Source organism: Anomaloglossus baeobatrachus, chromosome 5, assembly GCF_048569485.1.
Source record: "Anomaloglossus baeobatrachus isolate aAnoBae1 chromosome 5, aAnoBae1.hap1, whole genome shotgun sequence".
NCBI lineage: Eukaryota > Metazoa > Chordata > Amphibia > Anura > Aromobatidae > Anomaloglossus > Anomaloglossus baeobatrachus.
Window position 1 is genome coordinate 33,714,625 of NC_134357.1, and position 23,812 is coordinate 33,738,436.

General features: G+C 53.4%; 1 protein-coding gene across 2 annotated transcripts in view; it reads right to left on the reverse strand.

Annotated features, from left to right (window-relative positions):
- Window positions 1–23,812, reverse strand: part of MMS19 (MMS19 cytosolic iron-sulfur assembly component) — a 209,237-nt gene that overhangs the window by 129,748 nt on the left and 55,677 nt on the right. For both annotated transcript variants that reach the window (XM_075348390.1, XM_075348389.1), the window contains exons 12-15: window positions 20,651–20,789; window positions 20,420–20,574; window positions 7,646–7,721; window positions 7,248–7,373 (exon numbers count right to left, since the gene is read on the reverse strand). In XM_075348390.1, coding sequence (XP_075204505.1) covers window positions 7,248–7,373; window positions 7,646–7,721; window positions 20,420–20,574; window positions 20,651–20,789 — 496 coding nt within the window. The remainder of the gene's footprint in view (window positions 1–7,247; window positions 7,374–7,645; window positions 7,722–20,419; window positions 20,575–20,650; window positions 20,790–23,812) is intronic.

The following is a 23,812-nucleotide window of genomic DNA, read 5'->3' on the forward strand; positions in this document are numbered from 1 at the left end:
CAAAGAAAAAGGGAATTTTGTTTACTTACCGTAAATTCCTTTTCTTCTAGCTCCTATTGGGAGACCCAGACAATTGGGTGTATAGCTTCTGCCTCCGGAGGCCACACAAAGTATTACACTTTTAAAAAAGTGTAACCCCTCCCCTCTGCCTATACACCCTCCCGTGGATCACGGGCTCCTCAGTTTTGGTGCAAAAGCAGGAAGGAGAAAACTTATAAATTGGTCTAGGGTAAATTCAATCCGAAGGATGTTCGGAGAACTGAAAACCATGAACCATAAGAACAAATCAACATCAACAACATGTGTACACAAAAGAACAACCAGCCCGAAGGGCACAGGGGCGGGTGCTGGGTCTCCCAATAGGAGCTAGAAGAAAAGGAATTTACGGTAAGTAAACAAAATTCCCATTTTCTTTGTCGCTCCATTGGGAGACCCAGACAATTAGGACGTCCAAGAGCAGTCCCTGGGTGGGTAAAAGAATACCTCAATAAAAGGAGCCGAAAACGGCCCCCTCTTACAGGTGGGCAACCGCCACCTGGAGGACTCGCCTACCTAGACTGGCGTCTGCCGAAGCATAGGCATGCACTTGATAGTGCTTCGTGAAAGTGTGCAGACTAGACCACGTAGCTGCCTGACACACCTGCTGAGTCGTCGCCCGGTGCCGCAAAGCCCAGGACGCACCTACGGCTCTGGTAGAATGGGCTTTCAACCCTGCAGGAAGTGGAAGCCCAGAAGAACGGTAGGCCTCGAGAATCGGTTCCTTGATCCACCGAGCCAAGGTTGACTTGGAGGCCTGAGAGCCCTTACGCTGGCCAGCGACAAGGACAAAGAGCGCATCTGAACGGCGCAGGGGCGCCGTGCGAGAGACGTAGAACCGGAGTGCTCTCACTAGATCCAAAGAGTGCAAATCCTTTTCACACTGGTGAATTGGATGAGGGCAAAAGGAAGGCAAGGAGATATCCTGATTTAGATGAAAAGGGGACACCTTAGGGAGAAATTCCGGGACAGGACGCAGAACCACCTTATCCTGGTGGAAAACCAGGAAGGGGGCTTTGCATGACAGCGCTGCAAGCTCAGACACTCTCCGAAGTGATGTGACTGCCACCAGGAAGGCCACCTTCTGAGAAAGACGGGAGAGAGAGACATCTCGCAGCGGCTCAAAAGGCGGCTTTTGAAGAGCCGTCAGAACCCTGTTAAGATCCCAAGGTTCCAACGGACGTTTGTAAGGTGGGACCATGTGGCAAACCCCCTGCAGGAACGTGCGGACCTGCGGAAGCCTGGCTAGACGCTTTTGAAAAAACACGGAGAGCGCCGACACTTGGCCCTTGAGAGAGCCGAGGGACAAACCCTTGTCCATTCCAGATTGTAGGAATGAAAGAAATGTGGGTAAAGCAAACGGCCATGGAGGAAAACCGTTATCAGAGCACCAGGATAAGAAGATTTGCCAAGACCTGTAATAGATTTTGGCGGACGTTGGCTTCCTGGCTTGTCTCATGGTGGCAATGACATCCTGAGATAACCCTGAAGACGCTAGGAGCCAGGACTCAATGGCCACACAGTCAGGTTGAGGGCCACAGAATTCAGATGGAAAAACGGCCCTTGTGACAGCAAGTCTGGGCGGTCTGGAAGCGCCCACGGTTGACCCACCGTGAGATGCCACAGATCCGGATACCACGACCGCCTCGGCCAGTCTGGAGCGACGAGAATGACGCGACGGCAGTCGGACCGGATCTTGCGTAGTACTCTGGGCAGCATCGCCAGAGGGGGAAACACATATGGCAGTCGAAACTGCGACCAATCCTGGACCAGAGCGTCCGCTGCCAGAGCTCTGTGATCCTAAGACCGTGCCATGAAGGCCGGGACCTTGTTGTTGTGTCGTGACGCCATGAGATCGACGTCCGGCGTTCCCCAGCGGCGACAGATCTCTCGAAACACGTCTGGGTGAAGAGACCATTCCCCCGCGTCCATGCCCTGACGACTGAGAAAATCTGCTTCCCAGTTTTCCACGCCCGGGATGTGAACTGCAGAGATGGTGGAGCCTGTTACTTCCACCCACTGCAGAATCCGCCCGACTTCTTGGAAGGCTTGACGACTGCGAGTGCCGCCTTGGTGGTTGATGTAGGCGACGGCAGTGGCGTTGTCCGACTGGATTCGGATCTGCCTGCCCTCCAGCCACCGATGGAAAGCCAATAGGGCTAGATATACTGCCCTTATCTCCAGAATATTGATCTGAAGGGACGATTCTACTGGAGTCCAGGTTCCTTGAGCCCTGTGGTGGAGAAAAACCGCTCCCCAACCTGACAGGCTCGCGTCCGTCGTGACCACAGCCCAGGTTGGAGGGAGGAATGATTTTCCCCGAGACAGAGATGTGGGTAGGAGCCACCACTGAAGTGATGTTTTGGCTGCAAGTGAAAGAGAGATGTTCTTGTCGAGGGAAGCCGCACTCTTGTCCCATTTGCGAAGAATGTCCCATTGGAGTGGCCGTAGATGGAATTGCGCGAACGGCACTGCCTCCATAGCTGCAACCATCTTCCCCAGGAAGTGCATGAGGCGCCTTAAGGGATGTGACTGACTCCGAAGAAGTGACTGCACCCCCGCCTGCAGAGCAAGCTGTTTGTCCCGCGGGAGCTTGATTAGCGCTGGCTGGGTATGAAACTCCATCCCGAGGTAAGTCAGCGATTGTGTCGGCGTCAACTTGGATTTCGGGAAATTGATGATCCACCCGAACTGCTGGAGAGTCGTCAGAGTGACGGTAAGACGTTGACACGCCACCCGAGAAGGGGCCCTGACCAGGAGATCGTCCAAGTATGGGATCACCGAGTGGCCCTGAGAGTGCAGGAACGCCACGACGGATGCCATGACTTTGGTGAAGAACCGTGGGGCTGTCGCCAGGCCGAAGGGCAATGCGACGAACTGGAGGTGTTCGTCCCCGATGGCGAAACGCAAGAAACGTTGATGTTCGGGTGCGATCGGCACATGGAGATACGCATCCTTGATGTCGATCGATGCCAGGAAGTCTCCTTGTGACATCGAGGCGATGACTGAGCGGAGAGATTCCATCCGAAACCGTCTGGTTCTCACATGTCTGTTGAGCAGCTTGAGGTCCAGAACGGGACGGAATGACCCGTCCTTTTTTGGCACCACGAACAAGTTGGAGTAAAGTCCGCGACCACGTTCCTGAAGGGGAACGGGAATCACAACTCCTTCCATCTTTAGAGCGTCCACTGCCTGAAAAAGTGCATCGGCCTGTGCGGGGGGTGGAGAAGTTCGGAAAAAACGAGCCGTAGGTCGAGAGCTGAACTCTATCCTGTAACCATGAGACAGAATGTCTCTCACCCATCGGTCTTGAATGTGTGGCCACCAGGCGTCTCCAAAGCGGGAGAGCCTGCCACCGACCGAGGATGTGGCTAGATGAGACCGAGAGTCATGAGGAGGCCGTCTTGGAGGCAGTGCCTCCTGCGGCCTTTTGGGGGCGTGACTTAGACCGCCACGCATAGGAGTTCCTCTGGCCTTTCTCCGGCCGGTTGGACGAAGAGGATTGGGGCTTGGCGGAGGGACGAAAGGACCGAAACCTCGATTGGATTTTTCTCTGGTGAGGTCTCTTAGGTTTGGACTGGGGTAAGGAGGAGTCCTTTCCCGAGGATTCCTTAATAATCTCATCCAACCGTTCGCCAAACAAACATTCGCCAGAAAAAGGCAAACCAGTAAGGAATCTTTTGGAAGCAGAGTCTGCTTTCCATTCGCGCAACCACATGGCCCTGCGGACTGCCACGGAGTTAGCGGATGCCACAGCCGTACGGCTAGCGGAGTCCAGGACGGCGTTCATGGCGTAGGACGAAAATGCTGATGCCTGAGAGGTCAAGGAAGAGACATGCGGAGCCGAATTCTGCGTGACAGCATTAATCTCAATCAGACATGCTGAGATTGCTTGGAGAGCCCACACAGCCGCAAAGGCCGGGGCGAAAGACGCGCCCGTGGCCTCATAAATAGACTTCACCAAGAGCTCTGTCTGTCAGTGGCATCCTTCAGGGATGAGCCATCGGCAACCGACACAACTGACCTAGCAGACAATCTAGAGACTGGAGGATCCACCTTGGGAGAGTGTGCCCAGCCCTTCACAACTTCAGCTGGAAAGGGATAACGCGTGTCAGTGTGCCGTTTAGCAAAGCGCTTGTCCGGGACCGCTCTGGGCTTCTGGACAGCGTCCCTGAAGTTAGAGTGATCAAAAAACGTATTGCGCGTACGTTTTGGGAATCGAAATTGGTGTTTCTCCTGCTGAGAAGCTGACTCCTCTGCAGGAGGAGGTGGTGGTGAGAGATCCAGCACCTGGTTGATGGACGAGATAAGATCATTTACTAATGCGTCCCCCTCAGGGGTATCAAGGTTAAGGGCGAAGTCAGGGTCAGAGCCCTGAGCTCCCACGTCCGCCTCGTCTTCCTGAGAGTCCTCAGACTGGGATCCAGAGCAGCGTGAGGAGGCCGGGGAAGAATCCCAGCGAGACCGCTTAGCAGGTCTGGGGCTGCGATCCGGGCAGGAGTCCTCCGCCTGGGACCTAGGGGCTATCCTGGGAGCGCGCCGCGCTCCAGGACCTGGAGAAGACAAGCTAACAGGGACCGGGGCCTGTGAAGAGCCCGGTCTGGACTGCAATGCCTCAAGCAGCTTAGATGACCATTTGTCCATAGACTGAGCAATGGATTGAGAAAGTGACTGAGAGTTTCTCAGCGAAAGAGGCCAATGCCGGTGCCTCTGCCCCTGCAGCCTGCTCAGGGGGAGCAGGGGGATCTACCTGAGCCGAGGGGCCCACCATTGCCCTAGGCTCCGGCTGAGCAAGCGTGGCAGGAGTCGAGCATTGATCACAGTGAGGGTAGGTGGATCCCGCAGGCAACATAGCCCCACAAGAGGTACAGGCCGCGAAAAAAATCTGCGCCTTAGTAGCTTTGCTCCTTGTTGATGACATGCTGTTGTCTCTCAGGAGAGTGACCACTGAGGGTATATGGGAAAAGGGTATACCGCCTTTCCTAACAGATATATATATATATCTGTGATATATATATATATATATCTATATCCATATCCCGGCACCTTAGGGGAGACCAGCACCGGGTGACCGGTGTGGCTTACCGACCGCTCACTAGCGGAGTGTGTCCTCCAGATTCCCTGTCGTGGATCCCCCGGAGCTGCAGAGCCTTGCTGCTGAATAGCATCCACCAGCAGAATGTTAAAAATGGCTGCCGGAGCTCTCAGGGGGGGAGTGGAGCCGAGGGCGGCACTAACAAAGAGCGGGAATCTGGAGTCCCCAAGTGGTGAATGAGGGGGGAGGGAGATATGCAGGATGCTCCAGCCCTCAATGCTGACGTCATGTCGGCAATCCCGCCCTTACCACTGACAGGCAGGCTCGGGGGCGGCATTTTTCGGACTAGGCCGCGGCGAAGCCGGGGGCTAAATTTAAGGCCGCGGCCGACAAGCAGGCACGGTCGGCGCGGAGGTCCGCCGAAAAGATAACGGACGGAACCACCGCGGCTTCCGGGGGAAGGTGCGACCCCTCTACAGTCCCCACATGAGGATACAGAGTACCTTCAAGTTGCAGGGCCCGGTCCCTGGGGATGAATAAGCTCCGGTCTGGCAGGTTCCACCAGGGGCTGCGGATGGAGCACGGTCCCAGCACATGGATGAGCGCATAGGATCCCACTTCTCCCAGAGCCGCATAAGGGATGGTGAAGGAGACGGCATGTGGCTCCAGCCTCCGTACCCGCAATGGGTACCTCAACCTTAACAACACTGCCGACATAGTGGGGTGAGAAGGGAACATGCCGGGGACCCCATTGGGGACCTCTTTTCTTCCATCCGACATAACTATGTATGAGAATGCATGAGTGGATGTGTGCCTCCTTCCACACAAAGCATAAAACTGAGGAGCCCGTGATCCACGGGAGGGTGTATAGGCAGAGGGGAGGGGTTACACTTTTTTAAAAGTGTAATACTTTGTGTGGCCTCCGGAGGCAGAAGCTATACACCCAATTGTCTGGGTCTCCCAATGGAGCGACAAAGAAAGAAAGCTTGTGGGTCCAGCTCACCCTGCTATTACAAAGAGAAAGCTTGCAAGTCCTGCTCACCCTGCCGTCACATAGCGAGCCTGCGAGTCCTGCTCACCCTGCTATTACATAGAGAAAGCTTGCAAGTCCTGCTCACCCTGCCGTCACATAGCGAGCCTGCGAGTCCTGCTCACCCTGCCGTCATATAGAGAGCCTGCGAGTCCTGCTCACCCTGCCGTCACATAGCGAGCCTGCGAGTCCTGCTCACCCTGCCGTCACATAGCGAGCCTGCGAGTCCTGCTCACCCTGCCGTCACATAGAGAGCCTGCGAGTCCTGCTCACCCTGCCGTCACATAGCGAGCCTGCGAGTCCTGCTCACCCTGCCGTTACATAGCGAGCTTGAGAGTCCTGCTTACCCTGCCGTCATATAGAGAGCCTGCTCACCCTGCCGTCACATAGCGAGCCTGCGAGTCCTGCTCACCCTGCCGTCATATAGGGAGCCTGCGAGTCCTGCTCACCCTGCCGTCATATAGAGAGCCTGCGAGTCCTGCTCACCCTGCCGTCACATAGCGAGCCTGCGAATCCTGCTCACCCTGCCGTCATATAGCGAGCCTGCGAGTCCTGCTCACCCTGCCGTCATATAGGGAGCCTGCGAGTCCTGCTCACCCTGCCGTCACATAGCGAGCCTGCGAGTCCTGCTCACCCTGCCGTCACATAGCAAGCCTGCGAGTCCTGCTCACCCTGCCGTCACATAGCAAGCCTGCGAGTCCTGCTCACCCTGCCGTCACATTGGGTCCTGCTCACCCTGCCGTTACATAGCGAGCCTGCGAGTCCTGCCGTCACACAGGCCTCTTTCACAGGTCAGTATTTGGCATCAGTGTATCATCAGTATTTGGATGAAAAAATCAAAAGTGGAACTTACAGAGAAGAACTAGAATTGAAAGCCTGACACCTGTTCTGTGATTCTGGGGCATTTCCTTCTATATACCAGGTTGGCTGCTCCCATTCACCTCTCACGTGTGTGTATGGAGCTGGGTCCACCATGCACAACCCAACCAGGTGAAAAGCTTTTCTTTTAAACAAACATCGCATTTTTTTAATATTCCATGCTCAAAAAGCACAATATGTCACTTTTTTAATTTTTTTTTTTTTTTTTTAAGAGTAAACTTTTTCAAAGGTTGACGATGCCCTAAATGGATATAATGAGACGGGTACCTTGGTGCGTGCCCAGCACGGTGAGGACCTTCACTGCTACCTGGTGGAGATGTGTACTGGGATCAGTCACCGCAGAGAACACCATACTGCACAGGGGGTCCTTAAAACGAGCCAGGCCATTTCCATCTGCAAAAAAAAAAAAAAAGAAGGTTCCATTTAATTGCAAATCCAAATATTTTATTTACTGTATTGGCTTATATAGCACCATCAATCCCACAGCATTTCATAGGCTTTATCATCACTGGCTCCATTATAGCACACATTGTAAATTCGCTATATTAGGTCTTTGGGGTCACCCAGCCTTCACTGGCATTGGAATAGAAAATGATCCATTCATAGCGAGCATCCGCAGTTAGAAAACACTCCTGTGAGTGAGCACTGTAGGAGAGACACATTACCTTCATCTGTAAGCCACTTGCTTTGCAACTTAAGGAATCCCAGCGTCATCTCCAGTATTGTCCTACGATGGCTGCTCTGAAAGTAAAGCACATAAGGGGGTCAATATAATCCTCTATTGATGAGCTTAGCAAGGGGCTGCAGCGCTTCTTTATTAGGCTGCTTTCACACATCCGGTTTTTGCAGTGCAGCTCAATCCGGCTCAAAAACCTATGCAACGGATGCGGCGAAAAAAACGGATCCGTTTCATAAGTTTTTCCATGCGACCCGTCCGTTTTTTGACGGATGTGGCTTGATACTGAGCATGCGCAGTGCAAAAAAAACGCATCCGGCGTCCATAGGCTTGCATTGTAAAACATGCTGCATCGCACCGGATCCGGCGCGATGCGGTTTTTTCGCCGCACAAAAAAAAAAACGGCCAGGCAGCGTTCCATCCGGCCGCCGCATGGGCTAAATATGCCGCATCCGGCAAAAATCAGATGCAAGGCCATGCGGCACAATACAACGCTAATGCAAGTCTATGCGGAAAAACCCGCAACCGGCGGCAAAAAAAACCCAAACGGTTGCGTTTTTTCTGCAAAGCGCCGTATTGTGCCGCTCAGCAAAAACCGGATGTGTGAAAGCAGCCTTAGTGTGACTTTCCCTGCACAGTTCTGGGCCATCATGGAACAGTGAACTACAATGCAACCTTGTAGTGGAGCCGTGTTGCCTGCAGAGGGCGCTGCTGTGCAGAAGAAGAAGGGAATTTTGTTACTTACCGTAAATTCCTTTTCTTCTAGCTCCTATTGGGAGACCCAGACGATTGGGTGTATAGCACTGCCTCCGGAGGCCACACAAAGCAATTACACCAAAAAGTGTAAGGCCCCTCCCCTTCTGGCTATACACCCCCAGTGGGATCACTGGCTCACCAGTTTTAGTGCAAAAGCAAGAAGGAGGAAAGCCAATAACTGGTTTAAACAAATTCACTCCGAAGTAACGTCGGAGAACTGAAAACCGTTCAACATGAACAACATGTGTACCCGAAAAACCAAAAATCCCGAAGGACAACAGGGCGGGTGCTGGGTCTCCCAATAGGAGCTAGAAGAAAAGGAATTTACGGTAAGTAACAAAATTCCCTTCTTCTTCGGCGCTCCATTGGGAGACCCAGACGATTGGGACGTCCAAAAGCTGTCCCTGGGTGGGTAAAGAATACCTCATGTTAGAGCTGCCAGACAGCCCTCCCCTATAGGGAGGCAACTGCCGCCTGCAGGACTCTTCTACCTAGGCTGGCGTCCGCCGAAGCATAGGTATGCACCTGATAATGTTTGGTGAAAGTGTGCAGACTTGACCAGGTAGCTGCCTGGCACACCTGTTGAGCCGTAGCCTGGTGTCGCAATGCCCAGGACGCACCCACGGCTCTGGTAGAATGGGCTTTCAGCCCTGATGGAACCGGAAGCCCAGCAGAACGGTAGGCTTCAAGAATTGGTTCTTTGATCCATCGAGCCAGGGTGGCTTTAGAAGCCTGCGACCCTTTGCGCTTACCAGCGACAAGGACAAAGAGTGCATCCGAACGGCGCAGGGACGCCGTGCGGGAAATGTAGATTCTGAGTGCTCTCACCAGATCTAACAAATGTAAATCCTTCTCATACCGATGAACTGCATGAGGACAAAACGAAGGCAAAGAGATATCCTGATTAAGGTGAAAAGAGGGTGGCCAAATCCCCTTCCCAAGCCTCTTTCACCAGAGCCAGGGGGCCCCGCACACGTCGCCCGTACAGGAGCTCAAACGGTGAGAATCCTGTTGAGGCCTGTGGAACCTCCCGGTAAGCAAATAACAGGTGTGGGAGATACCGCTCCCAGTCACGCCCATGGGAGTCGACCAACATCTTAAGCATCTGCTTTAAGGTGCCATTGAACCGCTCGCACAGGCCATTAGTCTGTGGATGGTACGGGCTGGCCACCAGATGTCGCACCTGGACTTGCTTACAGAGGGCCTCCATCAGCTGGGACATGAATTGGGTCCCCCGGTCAGTGAGCATTTCCTGGGGGAAACCCACTCGGGAGAAAATCTCCAGCAATGCGGTGGCCACCTTGTCAGCCCGAATGGACGACAAGGCCACTGCTTCTGGGTACCGGGTGGCATAGTCCACTACCGTCAGTAGGAAGCGTTTCCCGGAGCTGCTGGGGATGGCCAGCGGGCCGACCAGATCCACAGCCACCCTCCTGAAAGGCTCATCGATGATTGGCAGAGATACTAGTGGGGCTTTGGGGCGTGGCCCCGCCTTCCCCACTCTCTGACAGGTTTCACACGAACGGCAGTAGGCAGCCACATCGGCCCCCATTTTTGGCCAGTAGAAATGCTGGTTTAACCTGGCCTTGGTCTTAGCGATCCCTAGGTGTCCGGCCATCGGAATCTCATGTGCGATCCGCAACAACTCCGTCCGGAACGGATAGGGTACCACCAACTGTCGGTCCCTGGGCCACGCCTCCGGTGAACCCTGCTGGACCGTGGCCCGGTACAGCCGTCCTTGGTCCCAGACCACTCGCTCCGGGTCCGAGTCCGAGGGAGGCTGTGCCGCCTGCTCCTTAAGAGCTTTCAGGCTGTCGTCAGCTTCTAACGCTGCCTGAAACCCCTGACTAGAGGTGGCCAGAATCGACGAGACTGTCACATCTTCAGTCAGTACCCCGGGACCTGTGTCCTGGCCTCCACCTGACTCGGCTGCCACTTGGTCAGAAGGGGAAGAGCTATCGGACCTCCGGGAGGCCCCTTGGCTTCCAGCACTCCCACTGCGGGTGACAGCGGCCACAGCCGCTGCGACCGTGGGTCGTGCCTGCTCCTCCTCCGTTCCTGACCAAGTCGCCGGTTCAGGCAGACCTACCTGGCTTCCTGACACCCCGGTTGTGGGGGAACCATGCACCGAGATCTTACCTGGGAGCACTTCCGCTCCTGGACCGGCCCCAATCTCACCTGCCTGTTCCCCTCCTGCAGCAACAGAACCCCGCTGTGAAATCTCTGGGGACCCCACATTTGCTGTGGTAGCCCCCACCCCACACACTGGTCCTCCCCCTGCAGCACCCTGCTCTCTGCTTATCCCTGCAGAGGGCAACAGATCCCAGCTCACAGGCTGGTTACTTGTAGAGGCATTGTCACACCTTTCTCTGACCCCCTCCCCTCCTGTCACAGCTGCAGCTGCGTGTGTGTCTATGGTGTCTGTGCAAGCAGAAATATCAGAGTTCACTCCCTCCTCCCTTACATCATTCATAGATAACACATTAACATTGTCAGGAGTCATGTCAGTACTGGCTGAAGGTTCAGCCCTTGGGGGGGGCCCAAACTGGGAGGTTATCTGCCCCAAATCTGTCCCAAGTAGCACGTTTGCAGGGATCCGATCAGTTACCCCCACCTCCCTCACCCCCCGCCCTGCGCCCCAGTCCACATAAATGTCAGCAACAGGCAGCGCCGGGTCAGTGCCTCCAATCCCGGAGACAGCGAGGGTTTTTCCAGGGATCAAGTCTTGGGGGGACACCATCTCAGGCCGCACCAGAGTCACCTCCGAGGCGCTGTCTCGCAGTCCTATGGTCACAGACCGGCCGACGGTGACAGGTTGGAAGCTGTCCAGGGACCTACCACCACCCCCACCCACACAATACACCTTGGGCGGCCCTTGGGACGGGGACGGAGCCGGGGCCTTGGGACGCTGAGGGCACATGGCCTTGAAGTGTCCAGGTAGGTTGCACTGGTGGCACCGTCTTGGCTCTGCCACGGGCCTGGAGAGGGGAGTTGAGGGGGACACCCCCTGCAGTCTAGGGGCAGGAGGGGCAGTCGCAGAGTTCATCTTACCCCCTCTCCAGGTGCTGCTGGTGGCTGCTCTCCTGGCCTCAGGAGCTCGATTGTTGGTGTAGTCATCGGCCAGGGCAGCTGTAGCCGTGGACCCCTTTGGCTTCTGGTCTCGGATGAACTGGCGGAGATCCTCAGGGCAGTTCCACAAGAGTTGCTCCGTGATGAACAAGTCCAGGATCTCCGGTCCGGTGGAAAGCTGCAGGCCTTGGGTCCAGTGGTCGGCAGCTCGGGCAAGTGCCCGCCGGTGGTCAGCCCAGGAGTCCTTTGGTCCCTTCTGCAGGGTCCGGAACTTCTTGCGGTAGGACTCCGGAGTGAGGTTGTACTGTTGGATCAGGGCCCGCTTGATGGTGTCGTAGCCCTGATCTGCCTCAGCAGGCAAGTCCCCAAGGATATCCAGGGCCTTACCCCTTAAACGGGGGGTCAGGTATTTGGCCCACTGGTCCTTGTCCAGATGGTGCTGCAAGCAAGTCCGTTCAAAAGCAGTCAAGAAAGAGTCCAAGTCTCCATCCTTCTCCAGCACTGGGAAGTCCTCAACACGGACCTTTGGAAGTTTGGTGCCTTGAAGGTCACGTGTGGCTGATGAGGGCCGGAGCTGAGCTAGCTGCAGCTGGTAGTCACGCTCTGCCTGGCGCTCTTCACGCGCTGCCTGCCGCTCCGCAGCCTCAGCCTCACGCGCTGCTTGCCGCTCTGCCCTGCGCTCTGCCAGGAGTCCCTTGTAGCCCTCCTGGTCTCCAGCCTGGAGAAGGGCCATAGCCATTTGAAGAAGGCTATCCGAGCCTCCCAGGCTCGGTGGAATGGCACGTGGTGATCTGCGGCCCGCTGCGGAGCCTGGTGATTCACTGTCCATTGCAGAGCGGAGGGCTGGCATCTGGCTCGTTGAGGACCCTTGGGTGAGCTGCTCCTCATCTTGTCCATAATTGCCAGCTTGTGCGCTGTCCTCTGCAGAACGGTTTTCTGGCGTCGAGCTCCTGGAGGACTCGTGGGCAACCTCCTCATTACTGCCCACAGCACCGTCCTCCCTCTCTTCGGCTCCTGCTTTAGCATTGGCCAGTTGCATAGCTCTGCTCCTGGTGCCATCAGCCATTCTTGCAGACTTTTGGTCACTGACACAGAACTGACACCTGATGCCTCCACACACCTTACAGTATCTGCACTCTGACACTCTAGTGTTGAGCTAGTCTGAAGACCCCAGCAGCCACAGCTGCTGCAGGCAGTCTTTAGTGTCTGGGAGTATGGGTCTCACACTCACACACACTATTATCTCGATCCCACCGCTATGCCACCAATATGTCACAAACCACCGGGGGGGTCACTCAGAAATCCCCCGCGCTGGCTACCAGTACGTCACAATCGGGGGGTAACAAGTGGGGGTCACCCCTCCTTTATACCTCCCGACCGACAGACAGAGCACGTGACGCGCTCTCTAGCGCCCCTCTTATAGTCAGGCCAATTATGGAATTGCCCGACAATAAGCAAGGAGGCCGCTATACTACTTATGCCGATTATTGAAGGGTCCCCGGTGAGAGTAAGGTATATATTCCCCCGACCTCCGTGGGCGGAATATATAAAATCTCCCCGAATCTCACTGGCCTCCCCACAATAATCCTTGGCACAATTCGCTGCCACCAACCGATTTACGGTAACTATTAGCCGAACACACAGACGTGGGATTCAAGATCGAGATAACAGAACAGCCCAAGATTAATTATATAATTTAATCAGCCTAAAGCACACTAGAAACTACAATATATACAATAGGGAATCTACAGAATATACATATGTCAGAGTACAGTTACAATCAAAGCATGGGTTACAAACAGGCATACACAGTTCCAGCAGTTACCTTGTTGCGTCTGGCCACAGGGGGGCGCTGTACCCAGGTTTCTAGGATCCTTCCCACAGATGTTTCCTACACGTGCCCCCAGCGAAAAGAACACTGGAAAATGGCCGAAGTAGGGTTATCAACCTGGGCAAATCCAGGTCCCCTCCTACCTTAGTGACCTCAGAGGGAGCACTGCTCCACCCCTGGCTTGAGTTATGGACAATCCACAACATGGAATATGGGCCATAACTTTGCCTGGGAGCGTCGTAGGCGGACGCCAATGCTCTCATTGTGACAGTTATGAATTTAGCTACAGAACGAGGGGACTCATGACCTGTCTGCCAGTTCCCCATTGGCTGATATCACGCCTGGGGCATTTCCCAATGTCCTGCTCCCATAAAAAGGGTGTGCCGGCATCGTCCGCATGCGGAGACACCATTTTTATGGTTGCCATATTTATCGGAAATATGGCTTGCGAGATATGAACCATTTTTTACTGGAGTCGTTCTGTCTGGCTATTTCCATAGCCTTGCTAACTAGCTAGCAGCCCCCACTACAGGGTCACGGCAGGGAGTCATCCTGTGTCCATTGTCCCCAAGCCACCTAATTTCCATATCACAGGAGATGGCCATGGAGGTGTAACACCTTCACAGATGCTGGACATTGAGAACAAGAAGGGAGGGGGGCACTGCCAGGGAGTGATGAGGGATTATGACTGGAGTCATAATTCATCTTCATATCCCGGGATTTGCCTCACACCACCTTCGGGAGAAACTCCTGAATGGGGCGCAGCACTACCTTGTCCTGGTGGAAGACCAGGAAGGGAGCCTTGGATGACAGCGCTGCCAGCTCAGACACTCTCCGAAGAGATGTGATCGCTACCAGAAAAACCACTTTCTGTGATAGTCTAGAAAGTGAAACCTCCCTCAGAGGCTCGAAGGGCGGCTTCTGGAGGGCAACTAGTACCCTGTTCAGATCCCATGGATCTAACGGCCGCTTGTACGGGGGTACGATATGGCAAACCCCCTGTAGGAACGTGCGCACCTTAGGAAGTCGTGCCAGACGCTTCTGAAAAAAGACGGAAAGCGCCGAGACTTGTCCTTTAAGGGAGCCGAGCGACAAACCTTTTTCTAACCCAGATTGCAGGAAAGAAAGAAAGGTAGGCAAAGCAAATGGCCAGGGAGACACTCCCTGAGCAGAGCACCAGGATAAGAATATCCTCCACGTTCTGTGGAAGATCTTAGCGGACGTGGGCTTCCTAGCCTGTCTCATGGTGGCAACGACCCCTTGGGATAATCCTGAAGACGCTAGGATCCAGGACTCAATGGCCACACAGTCAGGTTCAGGGCCGCAGAATTCCGATGGAAAAACGGCCCCTGGGACAGTAAGTCTGGTCGGTTTGGTAGTTCCCACGGTTGGCCGACCGTGAGATGCCACAGATCCGGATACCACGCCCTCCTTGGCCAGTCTGGGGCGACGAGTATGACGCGGCTGCAGTCGGATCTGATCTTGCGTAGCACTCTGGGCAAGAGTGCCAGAGGTGGAAACACATAAGGGAGCCGGAACTGCGACCAATCTTGCACCAAGGCGTCTGTCGCCAGAGCTCTGTGATCGCGAGACCGTGCCATGAAGGTTGGGACCTTGTTGTTGTGCCGGGACGCCATTAGGTCGACGTCCGGCCTTCCCCAGCGGCGACAGATTTCCTGAAACACGTCCGGGTGAAGGGACCATTCCCCTGCGTCCATGCCCTGGCGACTGAGGAAGTCTGCTTCCCAGTTTTCTACGCCGGGGATGTGAACTGCGGATATGGTGGATGCCGTGGCTTCCACCCACATCAGAATCCGCCGGACTTCCTGGAAGGCTTGCCGGCTGCGTGTCCCTCCTTGGTGGTTGATGTATGCCACCGCTGTGGAGTTGTCCGACTGAATTCGGATCTGCTTCCCTTCCAGCCACTGCCGGAAGGCTAGTAGGGCCAGATACACTGCCCTGATTTCCAGAACATTGATCTGAAGGGTGGACTCCTGCTGAGTCCACGTACCCTGAGCCCTGTGGTGGAGAAAAACTGCTCCCCACCCTGACAGACTCGCGTCTGTCGTGACCACTGCCCAGGATGGGGGTAGGAAGGATCTTCCCTGTGATAACGAGGTGGGAAGAAGCCACCATTGCAGAGAGTCCTTGGCCGTCTGAGAAAGGGAAACTTTCCTGGCCAGGGAAGTTGTCTTGCCGTCCCACTGGCGGAGAATGTCCCATTGAAGTGGGCGCAGATGAAACTGCGCGAACGGGACTGCCTCCATTGCTGCCACCATCTTCCCTAGGAAGTGCATGAGGCGCCTTAAGGGGTGCGACTGACCCTGAAGGAGAGACTGCACCCCTGTCTGTAATGACCGCTGCTTGTCCAGCGGAAGCTTCACTATCGCTGAGAGAGTATGAAACTCCATGCCAAGATACGTTAGTGATTGGGTCGGTGACAGATTTGACTTTGAGAAGTTGATGATCCACCCGAACGTCTGGAGAGTCTCCAGTGCAACATTCAGGCTGATTTGGCATGCCTCTTGAGAGGGTGCCTTGACAAGTAGATCGTCCAAGTAAGGGATCACAGAGTGTCCCTGAGAGTGCAAGACTGCTACCACTGCCGCCATGACCTTGGTGAACACCCGTGGGGCTGTCGCCAGACCAAATGGCAGGGCTACGAACTGAAAGTGTTCGTCTCCTATCACGAAGCGTAGAAAGCGTTGGTGCTCTGTAGCAATCGGCACGTGGAGATAAGCATCCTTGATGTCTATTGATGCTAGGAAATCTCCTTGAGACATTGAGGCAATGACTGAGCGGAGGGATTCCATCCGGAACTTCCTGGCGTTCACATGCTTGTTGAGCAGTTTTAGGTCCAGAACAGGACGGAATGAGCCGTCCTTTTTTGGCACCACAAAGAGATTGGAGTAAAAACCTTGTCCTTGTTCCCGAAGAGGAACCGGGACCACCACTCCTTCTGCTCTTAGAGAGTGCACCGCCTGCAGAAGGGCATCTGCTCGGTCGGGATGTGGGGAAGTTCTGAAGAACCGAGGCGGAGGACGAGAACTGAACTCTATCCTGTACCCGTGAGACAAAATGTTTGTTACCCACCGGTCTTTGACCTGTGGCAGCCAAATGTCGCAAAAGCGGGAGAGCCTGCCACCGACCGAGGATGCGGAGGGAGGCGGCCGAAAGTCATGAGGCAGCCGCCTTGGAAGCGGCACCTCCGGTTGCTTTCTTGGGGCGTGAGTGAGCCCGCCAGGAATCTGAGCTCCTTTGCTCCTTCTGAGTCCCTTTGGACGAGGAGAATTGGGGCTTGCCCGAGCCTCGAAAGGACCGAAACTTAGACTGCCACTTCCTCTGTTGAGGTTTGTTTGATCTGGGCTGGGGTAAGGAAGAGTCCTTACCTTTGGACTGTTTAATGATTTCCGCCAATTGCTCACTAAACAGTCTGTCTCCAGATAATGGCAAGCTGGTTAAACATTTTTTAGAAGCAGAATCTGCTTTCCATTCTTTTAACCACAAGGCTCTGCGCAAAACTACAGAGTTGGCGGATGCCATGGAGGTACGGCTCGTAGAGTCCAGTACCGCATTGATAGCGTAGGTCGCAAACGCAGACATTTGCGTAGTTAAGGACGCCACTTGCGGCACTGCTGGACGAATGAGAGAGTCCACCTGTGCCAGACCAGCTGAAATAGCTTGGAGCGCCCACACGGCCGCGAATGCTGGTGCAAACGACGCGCCGATAGCTTCATAGACAGATTTCAACCAAAGGTCCATCTGTCTGTCATTGGCATCTTTAAGTGAAGCCCCATCTTCCACTGCAACTATGGATCTAGCTGCAAGCCTGGATATTGGAGGGTCCACTTTTGGACACTGGGTCCAGCGTTTGACCACGTCAGGGGGAAAGGGATAACGTGTATCCCTAAGGCGTTTAGAAAAACGCTTGTCCGGATAAGTATTGTGTTTCTGGATGGATTCTCTGAAGTCAGAGTGGTCCAGAAAAGTACTCAATTTACGCTTGGGATACAGGAAATGGAATTTCTCCTGCTGAGCAGCTGCCTCCTCTGCTGAAGGGGCTGGGGGAGAAATATCCAACAGCCTATTGATGGCCGCTATAAGGTCATTTACCATGGCGTCACCATCTGGCGTATCCAAATTGAGTGCGGCATCAGGACAAGACTCCTGATCACCCACCTCTGTCTCATCATCTAGAGACCCTTCTCTCTGAGACCCTGACCCGCGTGATGACGTGGAGGGTCTCTCCCAGCGAGCTCGCTTAGGCGGACTGGGACTGTCATCGGAGTCAGAGCCCTCAGCCTGTGATGCCTGGGACCCCCTTGAATTACGGATTAGATCCAACTGAGGGGGACCGGGGAACATAGACACAGCAGTGTCTATGGTCTGAGCAACTGGCCTGGACTGCAAGGTTTCCAGGATTTTTGTCATAGTCACAGACATTTTATCAGCAAAAACTGCAAATTCTGTCCCCGTCACCGGGGCAGGGTTCACAGGCGACTCTGCCTGGGCTACTACCACCATAGGCTCTGGCTGACGAAGTGCCACTGGGACTGAACATTGCACACAATGAGAGTCGTTGGAGCCTGCTGGTAGATTAGCCCCACATGCTGTACAAGCAGTGTATGCAGCCCTTGCCTTGGCACCCTTGCGTTTTGTGGATGACATGTTGTTGTCTCCTCAGAGCAATATAGGGTATACAGCCAAGAAGCGACCGAACAGTGCAGTATATATATATAACTGGTACAGAAATACAATACAACACTGTGGCACTAGTGGGGCCAGCACTACTGTGCTGCTTACCGCCCGCCAAACGCGGGTGTGTGGTCGCCAGAAATCCCTAGTCTGGGTCTCCCAGAGCCTGTGTCCGTCCTCCAGCCAGACTGCATGTAAGGAATGGCTGCCGGCGTCCTGTGGAGGGGGGGGGCGGGCCCTGGGCGTGCTCAGACTAAAAGCGGGAAACCTGCGTCCCACTGTGCCTAGTGAGAGGGCTGGAGCTTGTAAATAAGGCTCCAGCCCTCGGCGCTGACGATTACACAGCGTCTCTCCCTTTCCCTGATTGACAGGGAGGGGGCGGGAACGAAGCGGAGCTAGGCCCAAAAGCCGGGGACTAAAGTTATAAGCGCCGCCGCCGTAAAAGCGCGGTCGGCGCTAAGTCCCCGGTGCACTACAAGTCCAATCCGCGCCGCCGCTCCAAGAGTGGCCGGCGCGGTAGTTCCCATCACCTGAAGTCACCCAGCACAACTGCTGTGACTCAAACCCAGCGTGCAACGCTACTGTCCCCGGCGCACTAACACACCCAGCAAGTCTGGCGTGTGTGTGCCTGTCTGTACGGGGACACAGAGTACCTGAAAGTTGCAGGGCCTTGTCCCTGAACGGTACCCAGCTCCGTATCCAGCAGGTTCAATGGGTCTGTGGATGGAGCCCGGCCTCAGGGCTTGGGGGCCGGTAAGATCCCACTTCCGCAGAGCCCCTCAGGGGGATGGGGAAGGAAAAACAGCATGTGGGCTCCAGCCTCCGTACCAGCAATAGGTACCTCAACCTTACAAACCGCAAGTGGGGTAAGAAGGGAGCATGCTGGGGGCCCTAGTATGGGCCCTCTTTTCTTCCATCCGAAATAGTCAGCAGCTACTGCTGACTAAACAGTGGAGCTATGCGTGGATGTCTGACCTCCTTCGCACAAAGCAGAAAACTGGTGAGCCAGTGATCCCACTGGGGGTGTATAGCCAGAAGGGGAGGGGCCTTACACTTTTTGGTGTAATTGCTTTGTGTGGCCTCCGGAGGCAGTGCTATACACCCAATCGTCTGGGTCTCCCAATGGAGCGCCGAAGAAATGCTACTAGGATTATCAAGGGCCCCAGAGCCGTGCCAATCTGATGGAAGAGGCATACAACATAGCGTTATAACATAGGAATACCTCTGTATGACCCAATCTGCATATTACTGCTTTAGGGTCTGTGCGCACTGGGAAATTTGTGTTTCTTAAAGGGAACCTGTCACCAATTTTTTGGCTTATAAGCTGCGGCCACCACCACCGGGCTCTTATATACAGCATTCTAACATGCTGTATATAAGAGCCCAGGCCGGGAGTATAACATAAAAAACACTTTATAATACTTACCTAACGGTCGCTGTGGTGGAGTTGGGTCATATGGGTGTCTCCGTTGTTTGATGCTGGCGCCGCCTGTTTCGCCCATCTTCGCCCTGTTTCTGAAGCCTGTGTGCATGACGCGGCTACATCATACACACTCGCCGATCCTTTGCAGGCGCAGTACAATACTTTGATCTGCCCTGCTCAGGACCTGAATGCCGGTGAGTGTGGATGACATCGGACCAGTCATGCACCGCGACTAGAGAAGGAAATCAAAGATGGCCAAAAGAGGCGGCGCCGGGAACCTGACAATGGAGACGCTCATTAGGCCCACCGCGCAACCGTTAGGTAAGTATTATAAAGTGTTATGTTATACCCCCGGCCTGGGCTTCTATATACAGCATGTTAGAATGCTGTGTATAAGAGCCCGGGGGTGGTGGCTGCCGCTTATAGGCCGAAAAACTGGTGACAGGTTCCCTTTAAGTAACATCCGCACCCTCTGTCAGAATTCCGCACCGGCAGCAAAAAACGCACCAGAAATCCACATGCGGTTTTGCCGCAGTTTGTTGCGGGTTTTCCGCAGGTTGGTCCCTGCGGTTTTTAACCATTAAATATGGCAAAAACGTAGGTACCTGCGGAAAAGAAGTGACATGCTGCTACTTTTTTGCTGCAGAAATTCTGCAGCAAAACGTGTAGGGGAAAAAAAAAACGCAGCATTTTTGATTTCCCATAGATTTTGCTGGGGAAGGACTGCAGGACGGTTGTAAACAAAAACCGCACCTTTTCTGCAGCAAAACCCGCGGCAACAAAAAACAAAAACGCAGGGCCTTACACCACCTAACGGAAGTTATATTAAAGGGGTGTACCCCTTTAACACTAGAAGTCGCAGGAATTTCGAGCGCCATAGGGTTCCAATGGTAGAAATGTTAAATGACCCCTCTCTGGGACTTCTAGTGTTAAAGGTAGTATAATAGTAGTGGACAATCCCTTTAACAGCCGATAAAGAGTAGTCATACCTGTGCATGCTGGTTATACTGGTCCAGAAGCAGAGGCAGGACGTTAGCGGTCACTTTCAGACAGGCCCGGGGGGAGGCAGCGGCGGCGGCCTGCAGCAGTTTAGCGCTGGGCCATACCAGCTTCATATCCGGCTCACACAGATGATGTTTGCAGTCTGAGAACACAGCAAAATTAATAGTGCACACGGTAAATGTAGTGTATACAGTCCACACAGTGCGCGGGGTTCTCACCCTGCAGAATATTAGTCAGGAAGGTGTTTAATAAATCTTCAGAGTCCGGACCCAAGACGGAGCGGGAGAGACAGGCGGACAGAGCGTGGAGCGCGGCCAGGCCTGCGGATTCAACCTTGTCACTCGCGGTCTGAAATACCTAAGAGAAAACAAGGACGACTATTTTGACCATATTATAAAATATCACTTAACTAATTTAGGACACAAACAATTTTCATTTTTGTGCTTTCATCTCCCCCCCCCCACCCCCTTTTCCCAGAAACATTACTTTTTTTTAATTAAGAAAAAAAAAATTTAAAAAAAAAGTGAAATGTTGGGGGGGGGGGGGGGAGAGGGAGGAAAGCAATGCTGCCATTGTTTTCTGGACTTTGCTTTTACAATCTTCATTGTGCCACAAAAATCTGAGAAACACGATTCTGCAGGTCAGTAGGATTACAACAATACCGAACTTGTGCAGTTTTTTTTTCCATTTAGTGGTTTAAAAAAAATTCTAAAACTTATGTAATATACAAATTTGGTTTGGGTCACCATCTCCTAATTGTGTTGAATTTTTTGTAAGAGACAAAAAAAAAAAAAAAAACAACCAAAACAAAACACCATCTTGCAATTTATACACACAGTATATATGTATACATAGTTTTGTGTGTATATGTATTATATAATATATATATATATATATATATATATATATATATATATATATATATACATACACACACACAATAATACATATATAAACACACACAATAATACATATAATGCATACTGTTTATACATATCATTAAACCCTATTAAAACTTAACATTTAATGTTTAGATAAAGAAGGGAATTTTGTTTACTTACCGTAAATTCCTTTTCTTCTAGCTCCAATTGGGAGACCCAGACAGTGGGTGTATAGCTACTGCCTCTGGAGGCCGCACAAAGAACTACACTTAAAAGTGTAAGGCCCCTCCCCTTCTGGCTATACACCCTCCCGTAGGAGTACGGATTCCTCAGTTTTAGTACCAAAGCAAGAAGGAGGAAAGCCAATAACAGTTTCAAAAACAAATTCAAGCCGATAATTAGATCGGAGAACTTAAGAAACAACGTGAACAACATGTGCACCCGAAAAAACGAAACCCTAAAAACAGATAGGGCGGGTGCTGGGTCTCCCAATTGGAGCTAGAAGAAAAGGAATTTACGGTAAGTAAACAAAATTCCCTTCTTCTTTTTCGCTCCTAATTGGGAGACCCAGACAGTGGGACGTCCAAAAGCAGTCCCTGGGTGGGTAAAAAGATACCACATGAACGGGCTGTGATACAGCCTCTTCCTACAGGTGGGCCACCGCCGCCTGAAGGACCTGTCTACCTAGGCTGGCGTCTGCCGAAGCGTAGGTATGCACTTGATAGTGTTTGGTAAACGTGTGCAGACTCGACCAGGTAGCCGCCTGGCACACTTGCTGAGCCGTAGCCTGATGCCGCAACGCCCAGGACGCACCAACGGCTCTGGTAGAATGGGCCTTCAGTCCAGATGGAATCTGAAGCCCAGCAGAACGGTATGTGTGAAGAATTGGTTCCTTGATCCACCGCGCCAGGGTGGATTTGGAAGCTTGCGATCCTTTATGCTGACCAGCGACTAGGACAAAGAGCGCATCCGAACGGCGTAGAGGCGCCGTGCGAGAAATGTAAATCCTGAGTGCTCTCACCAGGTCCAACAGATGTAAACCCTTTTCAAATTGGTGAACTGGATGCGGACACAAAGATGGCAAAGTGATATCCTGATTGAGATGAAAGGAAGAAACCACCTTGGGAGAAAACTCTGGAATTGGACGCAGTACTACCTTGTCTTGGTGAAACACCAGGAAGGGAGATTTGCAAGATAACGCCGCCAGCTCGGACACTCTTCGAAGAGATGTGACCGCTACAAGAAAAACTACCTTTTGTGAAAGCCGAGAAAGGGAAACCTCTTTCAAAGGCTCGAAAGGCGGCTTTTGAAGAGCAAGGAGAACCTTGTTCAGATCCCAGGGTTCCAATGGCCGTTTGTAAGGAGGAACGATATGACAAACTCCTTGGAGAAACGTGCGTACTTTAGAAAGCCGTGCCAAGCGCTTCTGAAAGAATACGGATAGCGCGGAGACTTGACCCTTAAGCGAGCTAAGGGACAAACCTTTTTCCAACCCAGACTGCAGGAAGGAAAGAAAAATTGGCAATGCAAATGGCCAGGGAGAAAACCCTTGAGCCAAGCACCACGCTAAGAATATCTTCCACGTCCTGTGATAGATCTTAGCTGAGGATGGTTTTCTAGCCTGTCTCATTGTGGCAACAACTCCCTGAGATAAACCTGAGGCCGCTAGGATCCAGGACTCAATGGCCACACAGTCAGGTTCAGGGCCGCAGAATTCAGATGGAAAAACGGCCCTTGAGACAGCAAATCTGGACGGTCTGGTAGTGCCCACGGTTGGCCTACCGTGAGATGCCACAGATCCGGGTACCACGACCTTCTTGGCCAATTTGGAGCGACGAGTATGGCTCGCTGGCAGTCGGACTTGATTTTCCGGAGAACTCTGGGTAACAATGCTAGAGGTGGGAACACATAGGGGAGTCGGAATTGCGACCAATCCTGAACTAAGGCGTCTGCCGCCAGCGCTCGGTGATCGTGAGACCGTGCCATGAAAACTGGGACCTTGTTGTTGTGCCGTGACGCCATCAGATCGACGTCCGGCGTCCCCCAGCGGCAACAGATCTGTTGAAACACGTCCGGGTGAAGGGACCATTCTCCTGCGTCCATGCCCTGGCGACTGAGAAAGTCTGCTTCCCAGTTTTCCACGCCTGGGATGTGAACTGCGGATATGGTGGACGCTCTGCTTTCCACCCACGTCAAAATTCGCTGGACTTCTTGAAAAGCTTGGCGACTGCGTGTTCCCCCTTGGTGGTTGATGTACGCCACCGCCGTGGAATTGTCCGACTGAATCCGAATCTGCTTGCCTTCCAGCCATTGTTGGAAGGCTCGCAGGGCAAGATAGATTGCTCTGATTTCCAGAACATTGATCTGCAGGGTGGACTCTTCCTGAGTCCACGTCCCCTGAGCTCTGTGGTGGAGAAACACCGCTCCCCACCCTGATAGGCTCGCATCTGTCGTGACCACTGCCCAGGACGGGGGAAGGAACGACTTTCCCTGTGACAA